Genomic DNA, 14,008 nt, shown 5'->3' with positions numbered 1-14,008 from the left:
GACAGCAATATATATATATACAGTATACACAGTACATGATATGCAAATCAACACACACAGTGTGGAAAATAAATAACAAGGCACAAGAAAAACATAATGCCCTTGACAGTAACCAAACACATTTTGAAATACCATCAACAGAATTGCAGGTATAGAAGGATGGACAACGGGGAGGCGGGTGGGTCAGTGAGGAATCCACAGGCAGATACTGTATCCACCAGAAAAAGCGTTACCGAAGGTAAGTAACTTGTTCTTCTGATGGATACATCTGCCAGTGGATTCCTCACCTTGTGAATAGATTCCACAGCAGTCCCCACTCCCGGAGGAGGGTGTCCACCCTTCTATACCAGAAAGTCCTGAAGGACGGATCGCGCAAAATGTCCGTCCCTCCTCACCTCGGTGTCTAAGCAATAATGTTTTGCGAAGGTGTGGAGGGAGGCCCAAGTTGCCGCCCTACAAATGTCCTCCACAGGAACACCCCTAGATAAGGCAGATGTAGAAGACTTTGCTCTGGTAGAATGAGCCCTCAAACCCTCCGGAGGCTCCTTACCAGCTAGGGCGTAGCATATCTTGATGCATAGTACAATCCATCTGGAAAGGGTGCGCTTGTGCACCGCACGACCCTTCCTGCAGCCAGCAAAGCCCACAAAGAGCTGGTCATCAATCCTGTAGTCTTTTGTTCTGTCCAGGTAAAAGCTCACCGCCCTCTTAGGGTCCAAGCGGCCCGGAGGTGGAGATTTTGGCCATGGCTAAATGTCTGCCACTGGCCGGTATCCCCACCACTGGGCCGGAAGCTCCGCCTCCGGGCCGGAATTTCCGGCCCGAGTGCGGACGTAAAGTTAGTAGTCGTAAATCCATTCTGTGAATACCAAAAGTAGTAAGTGTATTCTGTGAATACCAAAAGTAGTAAGTGCATTCTGTGAATACCAAAAGTAGTAAGTTTAGGATTTTGTCTTAAGTTAATTCTGTGAATCGGGCCCTCAGCCTTCCTTAATCATTTGGGTCTCCGGATCTTAAATGGCAGAGCTGCCGCTGACTCCCCTGCAGCTTAACCCATCTTTCAAACTATAGATTGGCTACATTAGACTATATCTGGATTTCAATCGCCCACTTCCATGTAATTCAGGATTTCTTGGTAACACCTACTGTGGCAAGTGACCACGCAATACTTTCCTGTGGCATTATAGCCCCGCAATGTCGCCGACCTAGAATTAAACTCATCGGCCAGGAGGAAAAGTGTAAACTGATAAATAAAATTAGGTGGATAACAGAGCACCAAGAAAAAATCTACCTAGAAGTGGAATCTTTGTTGAATAAAGCAACCCAGGATAACAGCAAATCATTCTCAAGTAATTCATGGGAACTCCTTTTGGAAGACACAAGGGATAAATTAACAACACTGTCAAATTCAAGGTCCACTCAACCCCCCAGAATAAATTAAAAATTCTTCTACGTAAAACTACAAAGGAGGTGTCGGGACAAACATCCCTTAAAGCCAAGTGTAAAGACATCCGCCGTAAATATAGAAAAGCAAGATTTTTTTACACCAGAATAATGGAAGAAAACCACTGGAGTAAAGCTCATGAGATCATAAAATCACGCGACCAGAAGCTTCTGGAACTGGATGAATAAGTGCTGTAGGCCCACCTGCTGCCCTATAACTACAAATATTTCACCTACAATTTGGGAAAACTATATTGAAAAGCTCTATGTGGAGACATCCAGTCATAATGGTAAAACTCCCCCCATGAGGTATATTAGCAACAAGTATTTGAGTTCCGAGTCGCAGGCTCAATCTGGCGGCCCAAAGGAAATTACATCAGGTGAAGTCCTGCATCTTATTAAAAAAATGCACTCTGGAGGGGCTCCAGGCCCCAATGGAATCGCCCCCATTGTTTTCAAAGGGATGGCGGATAAGTGGGCAAAAATAATGGTGCCTCTATTCCAGGAGTTTAGGTTGGGAAGAAGTATCCCGGAGTTGTGGAGGGGATCCTGCTTGTTCCGATACATAAAAAAGGCTCAAGGTCCACCCCGGAAAACATAGAATGATTGCGCTCCTAGATGCGGACGGGAAGTGCTATGCTAGCATTCTGCTGCAAGAGCTAGCAGCTTGGGTTGAAAAGTGCAAACTGATCCCTTACACGCAAAGAGGGTTCCAAAAGGGATCACACATTGAAGACAACTTTATTTGCATTTCCAACCTGATTGAAACAACACTGGCAAGAAAAGGCAGGGCCCTGTACCTTGCTTACATTGACTTTCAAACTGCCTTTGACAGTGTTTCCCATCTGCGATTATGGATGAAACAAAAAAATTGGGGCCTTAATAACACACTACTAACAGCACTGATTGCCCTATATTCAGACACCTGGGTTAAGATCAGAGTTACAACCACTTGTTCTACCACCCCAAAAATTCATACTAATAAGGGCTTAAAGCAAGGTTGTCTGTTGGCCCCAATGCTTTTCAATCTATATCTGGCTGATTCGCCAGAACGGTTGGCTGTAGCACGGGCATTTCCCCCCAAAATAGCCGAAACCAAAATCTAATCACTCCAATATGCGGACTATACGATATTGCTCGATCAAACCCAGATTGGTCTGCAGCGGCTGGTAACGGTATTATCTATATATTGTAGAAAGAACAATCTAAAACTGAATACAGCAAAAACAAAGGCAATGATAATTTCATGACAATTAAAAAGGAAGGGTGCATGGAACATCGAAGGTAAACCCATTGAGATTGTGACGACCTATAAGTATCTAGGTGTGTGGATCGATCACAAAGGATGGACCGCTGCTCACATTACTGCAATGCAAGGTACAGCTCAAGCTTTGGAAGGCATTTTTTGTAGAGCAAGGAAATCCATGAGCTCCCCTGACCTTACGCCCCTAATTCGATTATTGGGGGAAACATTTCTACCATCAGTAGCCCATAGAGCAATAGCCTTCCAAGATAAGATGACTACATGGCTGGATAGAGCACAGCCGGACAGTTTTAGTAAAGTTTTTTCTTGCCGACTCCCACTGCTCATGCTCAGATTCAGAGAGAATGCAATCTTTCTTCCCAAAAACGTATACTGAAGGCGCGATTTATTGCATAATGTCTAAAGGCTAAACAAGCTCTGGAAAACACCTTGAAACGACATATCTGGACAATTTTGAACACCCAAGGGTCCACATGGGATGAATATCTATTTCTGTGTTGAGGTATTGGATGCAAAGCAAATATGGTCGGCCTCAATATCCACACCAGCATCCTCAAGACTTTTAACAAAACAGGCGAAGTTACTGTCTGCCGACTGTGATATGCAAACACTAAAAAAGGTAAAGCATGGAAGCTGGGACTCGACCCTCTATGCCAATGTGTCCTTGCCATATTACCTATCCTCTCCTTTAAAACCAATGCTAAAGCGACAAATGAGGTTTCGGTTCGGTCTGATCCCACTGTTGGCATACAAATACGGACATGGGTATAAAGAGTCTGTAGTTACCAAGTGCCGAGCTTGCGGAGCAGCAGAGGAATCACTAATTCACATTATGTGCATTTGCGAGAAACTGCGTCCACAGAGAATATACTGGCTCCGTCCAATTTGGCGTATTTTAAATATACGAACATGTCACGCCGCTTTAGTTGAGTGCATGAAAGGTGAATCAGCGCAGCTGGCGGCCCGGTTCTTGAAATATTTGATGGCGATAAGGGCTTCTCTGGACTCCCCCATCATATAGAACTTCAACTTGTAAAGCTGGAACATGTTATGCACTCCTTTAAGGTTTTTATGTTTATAGTAACCAAAACGGGGTTTCAATTTTCTTAACTTTTGCATAATTGATTGAAACAACCTGTCTCTTTCTCTTGTACAATAAGGGAACAACATTTTATATTGTATATTTATATGTGGTCTCATTGCAAGGGTTTTAATAAATTATGCAATAAAATTATCTATCTATCTATCTATCTATCTATCTATCTATCTATCTATCTATCTATCTATCTATCTATCTATCTATCTATCTATCTATCTATCTATCTATCTATCTATCTATCTATCTATCTATCTATCTATCTATCTATCTATCTATCTATCTATCTATCTGTCTATCTGTCTATCTGTCTATCTATCTATCTATCTCTTCAGGTTATGGAAGCATGAGGTGTTGATTTGGGCGGTCATGTTGAGTTTGCTGTTGATGACAAACGCAAGGTTCTTGGCATGGGTGATGGGGGAGGGTGTCTGGCTCTTTTGGTCACCTGGTATAGCCCCTTGGGTAAGTTCTCTTCCCATAGATCATGATTTCGGTCTTGTTGGTGTTCAGCTTCAGACAGTTAGTTTACCTTCAGTGGGTGATTTCAGTCATTCAGGCATCAAACTTGATCCGAGTACTGAGCATCTTGTCAGTGATGAAGAGGATAAGTTGCATGCCATTGGCGTGGAAGAGGACGTTGATGTGAGAGCAGATGAATCTAGCTAGAGGGATCATGTATGTATTGAAGAGAGTCAGGCTATGGGAAGATTTTTGGAGAACTCACCAGGTGAGGTCAGGAAGCTGCAGACCCATTGAAGTGCATGCCGTGTAGGCATTGGATGAGTATGATATGGGAGACTTTGTCAAAAGCTGTTCAGGAGAGTCAGGGCTGCTGTGCCTCTTTCCTTTCAGAGTCATGCGGATGTCTTCCATGGCCAGCAAATAGGGCAGTTTCCATGCTGTTGTTGGGTCTGAAACCATACTGAGTGGTGTTGAGGTTTTAGTGGTCTTTGAGGTATTTGGTGAGATGTTTGTTGACACTTTTCTCTAAAACCTAGGCCGGTAGTAGTAGCAGGGAGATGGACTATAGTTGGTGAGCATTGAATGGTTCACAAAGGACAGTTGCGTGTTTCCAAGCATCTGGGAAGGTCGCAGAAGAGGTGGAGGCATTCAGAGTGGGTGTGAGCATGGAACTGATAGGTAGCAGTACTCTGGAGTAGGTGTGGTGGGGGTAGGGGTTTGATGAGCCCCTGAGTGGATGGACTTAGTACTTTCAACTGGATAGCATTGTTTTTTTAAATAAGATTGGGAAATATTTTATTAAGATCTGTCAGGTATGGTTGTGGCTTGATGTTGATGTAAATGGCAGTGATTATGTAGCTGAAGAATTAAGAGAGATTGTTGCCAGGTCCAGAGAGAGGGTTATCAAGTTGAAGGCCGCTGCTGGTGAGGTAAAATCCTTCACAATGGCGAATAATTAATTTCTTCCGTCTGTGCTGGCATCTATGCTGGCTGCTGTAGCAGTGCATTTGATGGTCCAGATCATTTGGTAGTATCTCAGGAAACATTTTAATGTGCTCCTGTCTGCATTGTCCTGGCTCATTCTCCATTTGCTCTCCAATTGTTTACAGTCGTGTTCCATCAGTCTGAGTTCCTGTGTGTGCCAAATGGCCTAGGGTCTAGACCTTGTTGTATTGTTGTGTTTGAGGGAGGCAGAGAGTGTGCAACAGGAGGTGATCCAAAAGTTGAAATTCTTGATGTCTTGGAGAGTCTGTTGTGTTCAGGTCAGTGGGTGTTGAGAGTGATGTTCCAGTCCCTTGTCAGTGATGCTGTTCTAGATTCGGCAGAGCTCTTGGAACTTTGTTACCAGATGCTCCCCAATGATCATTGCTGTTATCCACTAAGTAGTTCATGCTAATACCAGATCAGAAAATTATTCAGCAGTAGAGGACTGATAATTTCATGACCCGTATGAGGATATACCTTCAATCTGGCTGTCGGAGCTGAAGCCCAGAGGTGGCAAATGAGCAAGCTGTTCTCGATGCAAGACCCCAGGCATGCCAAATAAATGTAAGAGATGTATCCGATACAGACTTCTAGCCGCAAATTCCTCATCTTAGAATACTTCCAGGCATCAGACTGGATCTGGAAAGCCTTGAGCAGTACCTCTGCACGCCGGTAGGTGTCGATGATTGGCTCTGTGCTGGATGTGATGAGCGTGGCACTTATACAGGTGCCACCCCAGGGTGCTGACATTGGTTCTTTTCTTTCCATGCCATCAGCGCAGATCCAGGGAGCGCTACCTCAGTACTTTTTTTGGTCTATATTTTTTACATTTTGGTTACTCTTTTAGAGCTTTTTGCTCCCAATGTGCTAAGGATGTCCCCTAAAAAAACGGTGGGGTCTAAACCCTCTGGTTCCTGTCACAGACAAATGTATTTGACAGACCCGTACCTGGTTTGCCTCTGATGCCTGGAGCCAGGCCATGACTCCAAAGCCTGTCCCGACTGCCATGCCATAAATCCAAAGGCAGTTTGAGAGCATTCATTGGAGTTTCTGGTCACCTGATGCCAATCGACTCTATACCGATCTAGGTCATGGTTGCGTGGAAGGTCCTAGGCCTCTTCACAGAGCCAGTCCCAGCACTCATGATTGTGCTTGAAGTTTTTGTTGGGCACGTCACATAAGAAGTTCTAGAAGTCTAGGGAGTTGAAGCACTCTTCGACTTCACATTCTGGTCCAAGTCTTAGGATGAGGCGTGGAAGAGACGCCACTGATCTAGGCCCTGCTCCCACATGTCAACCAAGAAGGCTGAGTCTGGGTCCGCTTCACACCTCCCAGAGTCTTCTGGAGCTGGAGTGACCCCGATGCAATTAAACGTTTATGACACCATTCACCTTATATTTGGGTGTGCTGATGCCTCTGGAGCACATTAGCCAGGCCTAATTTTTTCAGTGGGCCCTATGGGGAGTACAATTGGAGGAGATTCAAGAATACCCCGACCCCATGGAAGAACCCAAAGATGTCAGCCACATTCTGCCTTTTGCCCCTATCTTAACTGCAGGAAGGGCTACCAACAATGTCCATTCCCGCCCAGTCACCCAGGCCAAAAGACTTCCCAGTGCATTTGTGGCCGTGGATGAGGCTCCCACAAACCCCATGGGGCCCAAGGCCAGAGGTTCTCCCAGTATGCCCCACCCTGGAAGTTACAGCCTCCCAACTCCTTTGGTTTGCCATGTCATTATCACAGGCAATTGGTTGGTGGAAGGATCAAAAACCACCTGCCCCGCTGGCAGTCAATACCATCAGACAAATGGGTGTTCCAAGCCACCATCCTCAGACCGGCTGACAGAGGAACATGTATCCCCTCTCCATCAGGAAGTGCAGGCTCTTTTAGCCAAAGGAACCATGGAGAGAGTGCCTACATCATAAGTAGGTCGCAGTTGTTATAGTCGCTACTTTCTTGTGCCCAATAAGGACAGAGGACTATGTTCTATCCTAGACCTGCACCCTCTCAACTTTTTTCTGAAGAAGGAAAAATTCAGGATGCTCAAGTTAGCGTAGGCCATGTCTGTCCTGGACCTTGGAAACTGGATAGTAGCATTGTACTTGTAGTATGTCTATTTGCACATACCTATCCCTGCCTGCCTACAGGTGTTACTTGCGGTTCAAGTGGGCTGTAGGAAAGTAGGATCTGATTCACATGGGTACCCCCACTTTTTGCTGATGTTTCACTTTTTTTCGACCTTAGTCTGGCTGTGGCCCTGCTAATCAGGACCCCAGCCTAGCTGCTTCCTCTCTAAAATGGTTTCCATGTACATTAGGTACATAACTAATTGGATTCTGGAGTGCCATATAAGCCCCTAGTATATGGTATACTATGTACCTAGGGCATAGGTACCTCAGAGGCCTACCAGGGGCTGAAGCATGTATTATGCCACCCCTGGGAAGCACTCCAAAATCGCACCACAGGTCTACTACTGCAATTAGGGTAAGGGTGTGCTTGCACTCCTTACAGTGGTATAGGCTACCTATATCACTACCATTGCACACACATATAAAACCTATAAGTCACTCCTATGGCAGGCCTTAACAGTCCTGAAGGCAGAGTGCTTGGTTTTTATGTGAGAGGGTGCCCCTGCATGATCAGAGCCCCTCTGCAGCATTCGGAGTACCTCCTCTAACGCTGCTTTTCGTGGTGCAGCCTGACCATATACTCTTAAGTGCATTATATTCTCGCGGTAAATGCTAACTTTGGGATGGCTGCACGGAAACATGTCGTGTTTGGTGTCAAACGCTTTGGAATACTACCCCCCCCCCTCCCCACCAGTTCTGGCGGCGGAGTTAGCATTCCACCCTTCTAGAGGGAGAGACATGTTCACACTGGTCTAACCCGGTAGGACTTTCTACAGCCCTGGCATCACAAAATGGATGCCTCTGCCACAGACACGGGTCTGGCCTCCTGCTGCTGACCGAAACTCCGGCAGGGGAGGCCTGGACAATAGGTTTCCTGTCCCAGGGAGGTGTAACCACCTCCCCAGACAGGCAGATGTGTATTGGGGCAGGGCGGGAGCACTCTCTGGTGCGTTGAAGTCCTGCACTGGGGGCACACTTGGTGTCCCTGTGCATAGTTCAGTTCAAACCGGTTGCAGGGGCTACCTGCCCCGGCTCTGGCGCGAAACTGGACAAAGGAAATGGGTGTAACCACCCCTCTTTCCAAACCCTCCCATAGGTGGGTCCCAAGATTATGTCCAACCCCCAAACTTAGTATATGTATGGGAACCCAGTCCTTGCGACTTTAGATTACCCTGAACGAAACTCTGCAACATATATCCTGGACCTTCGACGTTCTATTTCGACTAGAAGACTGAAGAAATCTTCTTCGGGGTCAAGGAGTGACTCCCCCGCTTGGCAGGCACCAAAGAAGAAACTGTCCGGTCTGCATCGCTGAAGCTCCCGCTGGACGCCGAAGTTTTTGCATTACCAGAGGTGGATTTCCAGACTTCCCTGAGGCTACCCTGAGTCCACAGCAAAGCTGAGGCCCATGGCTATCGTGGGTGACGTGGAACCGTGTCCCCTGGACACCGTGATCTTTTGCCGATCCATCATCTTCCTGGTCTCCCTCTAAGTTGTGCTTTGGGCTCTGAGTAGCTCCAGTCTTGGGCATCTACAGCACTGAAGATCTCTGGCCTCCACTCCACGAGTGACCTGTGGGCCAGTTTCCAGTGCGACTGCTCGAGGCTCCTTCGCGATCGCTAGCCCGTTGGCTAGTGGGTCCCCACGAAGGCAACTTCTCTTCTGATTGGGATTTCCTGGTTGCTTCAGACGTGCCCCGACTTACCCTTGCTGGGTGAGTCCCCCAGACCTTGCTGGTCTGCACTGAAGTCCTTTCTCTGTTTCCAAGTGACTTGCCGTTGCCAAGGCTTGTTGGGTCCAATCCGGTCGCCGACACCGCAGCACTCGACAGACTTTGCGGGACAGCTTAAATCCAGCTCCTGGTTGTCGTCGACGCCTCCTGGACCTCGTGGCTGAAGAGTCAAGACACCTGTCAACTCACCTGAAGCACCCGACATTTGTGGGCATTGGACTATCGTGCCCCTGGTCACTGGCAAGTGACACAGACTCTGTCGCCTCTGCTTTCAGGTTCCTACCATCTTCGATCCAGGCTTGGATCTCTTTGGACACTTCTGTTCATGGCAGCAGCATTTCTTTGCCTGCTTCCATTGAAAACGACACCGCGACCCGACACGATTTGACACCTATGCACCCGGCTTCCATGGGTGAGGTAACTCGAGTACTCCGGTGCTCCCGTGGGTGTTGGCCCTAGACACCTCTAAGTCCAAAAGGGTTTGCTTGAAGTAAACGGCGATTCGTGGCCATGTTCTCACACTGCACGTGTCTCCCGTGGGTCCCCTGTGTCACTACCTAGGGTGGTTCCTTGTGGTCCAAGCACTTCTACAGGCTCTAGGCCTTGTGTCTAGCTCAGTTGTGGTTCTTATGCCACTTTATTGGTATATGGTTTGGTACTCCCCTAGGGCCCAAAGTGTATTTGTGCTTTTACTGTTGAATACTGACTTGTAACTTAAGTACTTCGAACTTTAGCCTCATAAAGAGACTAGAGGGGTGTGTTTTATCTTAAATACATATATTTTAAATATATACCTGGTGTGGTTGTCTTTCATTTGGTCATTCAAGAAATTATAGACTGGTAAAACAAGCTGCTTTACATTCCTTCAAGACTTAGCCTGAAGGCTGCTCTCCATAGCTACCACTAGGATAGCTTTCAATAAAGGTTGTCTTTAACCTATCACCATAAGAGGTTGTTTGGACTGATACAAGGTGCCCACTATAACTAGTGGACAGCATATATCAGGCCAACTTCTCACAGTGATCCATTGATCTGGCAGTTCGACAGGTGCAGCCGTCGCAAGGAGAGCAAAAAGAAAACAGAAAAATGAATGTGCAACTGCCACACTGCGCACTGCTCACTCATGCCGCCAAGAGAGCCAAAGACTTATTGAAAAAACAGTGACAAACTCTTCCCGTATGCTTGGCAGTCTCTCGCTGCTGACCGCAGCCCGCGGCCGTATCGATAACAGTCCGCGGCTGGATGCAAATCCAAACGCTGCCCCCTGCCGTATCGATGATTATGGGGCCAGTGCCCCGATAAGCCCTGATTGCTGTCGGGTAAAGGCCGGGCGGTGGGGCTGAGAGAGAGGAGCTGTGCCGGGTACTCGGTGTTCTTTTTTCGGCATCTCGGCATTTTCTCGCTCCTTGCTTCCTCGCTTCTGCTCTGAGTGCGCTACCCTGACGACAGGAACCGGAACATAACCTGAAGATACTGAAGAAGATTTTCAAATGGCTTCCAATGAGCAACCAAAACCCAGTTATGCACACCTGTCATCACAAGCAAACTGGACTACAGCAACCACCTATATGCCGGAATCAAAAAAGCACTCAGAAGAAGGCTGCAGACCCTTCAGAACTTGATAGCCAGAATCACTCTTAACCTCCCGTGCTGCACTCACATCACACCACACCTGAAGGAGATTCACTGGCTCCCCATAAGCAAAAGGCACAGTTCACACTTCTCACCCACACTTTCAAGGCACTACACAGCACTGGCCCAGCATACCTCAACAATTGCATCTGCATTCACAAACCGTCCAGACACCTCAGTTCGTCCAGACTCCTACTTGCACACATTGTATGTATTCAGAAAACCAGATGTGGCCATCGAGGCTTCTCCTACATAGCTCCTAAAATGTGGAACAACCTGCCACTACACATAAGAGCCTCCTCCTCACTTCCTGAATTCCGAAGCAATATTTTGCAATACATGCATTACTGTAACTTTACTGTAAGGGTAACTATTTACCAGGAAATCAATCATTATATTGATAATAAATGATGCACAAAGAACAGTTTCCATATTTGGATATCAATTTCTACATTATGGGAGTGTCACTCTAAGAACCAAATTCCATAGGAATTCCATAAGTTCTATCTGACCCTATGTTCTAGGTCAGGAATTGCTTCTCACCAGGGGCCAGTCTCTTTAACTGCAAGGCCCCTTTTTCGCTATTTCCCAGGGCAGTTGTTCCAGCACTAACCTCCTCTTCTGCTCATCCTTGCTTAACGCAGTTCTTGCAAGCATGCAAAGCTACTGTCCAATCCTTTGCTTCTAGCCACAGCCTTTATCTTTGTATGAACCACTGCCCTAAAGCTCTGGCACACATTGTAAAAGGTCATTCTATGAGCAACAGAGTCGTTTTCCTATGTGAGGCCATGTAACGCGCTGTATTGTGATTTTCCACTTCCGGTGCACTAAACAATAATGTCCCAAATGGATGAAAACAAGGCTATCATACCGAACCAGCTCTGTTCCAACTCACAGACTCTCATGAGGTTCACACAAGCAAGATCTTACCGATTCCAGGAGGGCCAGCTCTTCTAGGGATTCAAAGTGCAGGCTCACTGTGCTTGTCTCAACCCACGCGTTATCTGTGTTCCTGGGGTCATCCAGGTAACCTTTGTACACCTGCGGGGGTCAAATCAACAAATGGTCTGGTGTTACATTAGCAATAACAGACCCATGGACTAGTTCCTCAGGGCGTCCATCTTGTCTCCCCTCCCAACTGGCTCTTCCCACTCAGTGTTGTCCTCTTCCTTCAAGTGTCAGCACAGGCTTTCCTGCATCCAGTCTACTTGGATCACCTTTTGTGCTCTCACTGCGGCATCCTGCCTGCTTATATCACCTTTTGTGCTCTCACTGCGGCATCCTGCCTGCTTATATCACCTTTTGTGCTTTCATTGCTGCATCCTGCCTGCTTGGCTCACCTTTTGTGCTTTCATTGCTGCATCCTGCCTGCTTGCATCACCTTTTATGCTTTCATTGCTCCTTCCTGCCTGCTTATATCACCTTCTGTGCTCTAATCGCTGCATCCTGCCTGCTAATATACCTGCTTATATCACCTTCTGTGTGCTCACTGCTGCATCCCGCCTGCTTATATCACCTGTGCTCTCACTTCTGCATCCAGGAAACTTATATCATCTTATGTGTTTGTATTGCTGCATCCAGTCTATTTATATCACCTTCTGTGCTTTTACTGCTGCACCCTGCCTGCTTATATCACCTTCTGTGCTCTGAGTGCTGCATCCAGTCTATTTATATCACCTCCTGTGCGCTCATCGCTGCACCCTGCCTGCTTATATCACTGTCTCTGCTCTCATCGCTGCATCCAGTCTATTTATATCATCTCCTGTGCGCTCATCGGTGCACCCTGCCTGCTTATATCAATGTCTGTGCTCTCATCGCTGCACCCTGCCTGCTTATATCACCTTCTGTGCTCTGAGTGCTGCATCCAGTCTATTTATATCACCTCCTGTGCGCTCATCGCTGCACCCTGCCTGCTTATATCACTGTCTCTGCTCTCATCGCTGCATCCAGTCTATTTATATCATCTCCTGTGCGCTCATCGGTGCACCCTGCCTGCTTATATCAATGTCTGTGCTCTCATCGCTGCATCCTGCCTGCTTATATCACCTTCTGTGCTCTCATCCTCCCTGCTTATATCACCTTCTGTGCTCTCATCCTCCCTGCTTATATCACCGTCTGTGCTCTCATCGCTGCACCCTGCCTGCTTATATCACCTTCTGTGGTCTCATCCTCCCTGCTTATATCACCTTCTGTGCTCTCATCCTCCCTGCTTATATCACCTTCTGTGCTCTCATCCTCCCTGCTTATATCACCTTCCTGTGCTCTCATCGCTGCACCCTGCCTGCTTATATCACCTTCTGTGTTCTCATCCTCCCTGCTTATATCACCTTCTGTGCTCTCATCCTCCCTGCTTATATCACCGTCTGTGCTCTCATCGCTGCACCCTGCCTGCTTATATCACCTTCCTGTGCTCTCATCGCTGCACCCTGCCTGCTTATATCACCTTCTGTGGTCTCATCCTCCCTGCTTATATCACCTTCTGTGCTCTCATCCTCCCTGCTTATATCACCATCTGTGCTCTCATCGCAGCACCCTGCCTGCTTATATCACCTTCTGTGGTCTCATCCTCCCTGCTTATATCAACTTCTGTGCTCTCATCCTCCCTGCTTATATCACCGTCTGTGCTCTCATCGCTGCACCCTGCCTGCTTATATCACCTTCTGTGGTCTCATCGCTGCATCCTGCCTGCTCAGACCACCTTCCTGTGCTCTCCTTGCTGCACCCTGCCTGCTTATTTCACCTTCTGTGCTCTCATTGCTACATCCTGCCTGCTTTCATCTAATCATTTGCCCTAATCTCAGCATCCTTGCTGCTTCTATGGCCTACTATGCTCTCACCCTTGCACACAGTATGCTTCTATCTTATTTTGTGGCCTGAGTGAACCTTGCCTGCTTCACTGGTGGCATGTGTCTTCATAGTGGAGCATGTGTACTTCCCTCATCTCTTGGGCTCTTGTTCCTATACCCTGCCAGTTCTCAGCATCTAGCTGCCTCCTTATTTCATCTCTCATTCCTGACTGTGCCCATATTGCCAATGCTCTTGATTATACGTCCTTCCTGTTTACATTATCAGCTGAGCTCTTATACTGTCATACTGTCTGCTTCTATCACTTGCTCTTTGCTGTTTGCACATCTGGAATCTTCTGCTGTTTCCTCAGTGTGCTGTCATCCTTTCCTGTGCACGTGACAGCTGATCCATTTGCTGTTTCACTGATCTTTGATCTTCTACTCATCTGCCCAGTAGGTTAATCCATTCGGAACAG

The 14,008-nt window shown here is 47.1% G+C and overlaps 1 protein-coding gene across 1 annotated transcript in view; it reads right to left on the bottom strand.

The window, feature by feature from the left end:
• LOC146808461 (transient receptor potential cation channel subfamily M member 2-like) overlaps positions 1–14,008 on the bottom strand; it is a 3,976,112-nt gene that overhangs the window by 303,034 nt on the left and 3,659,070 nt on the right. Inside the window, exon 33 of the mRNA XM_085623954.1 lies at positions 11,677–11,787. Within this exon, the coding sequence (XP_085480080.1) occupies positions 11,677–11,787 (111 nt within the window). The remainder of the gene's footprint in view (positions 1–11,676; positions 11,788–14,008) is intronic.

Source organism: Triturus cristatus, chromosome 8 (assembly GCF_964204655.1).
Source record: "Triturus cristatus chromosome 8, aTriCri1.1, whole genome shotgun sequence".
NCBI lineage: Eukaryota > Metazoa > Chordata > Amphibia > Caudata > Salamandridae > Triturus > Triturus cristatus.
The sequence above is the reverse complement of the archived record's forward strand: the minus strand, read 5'-3'. Positions and strand labels throughout refer to the sequence as shown.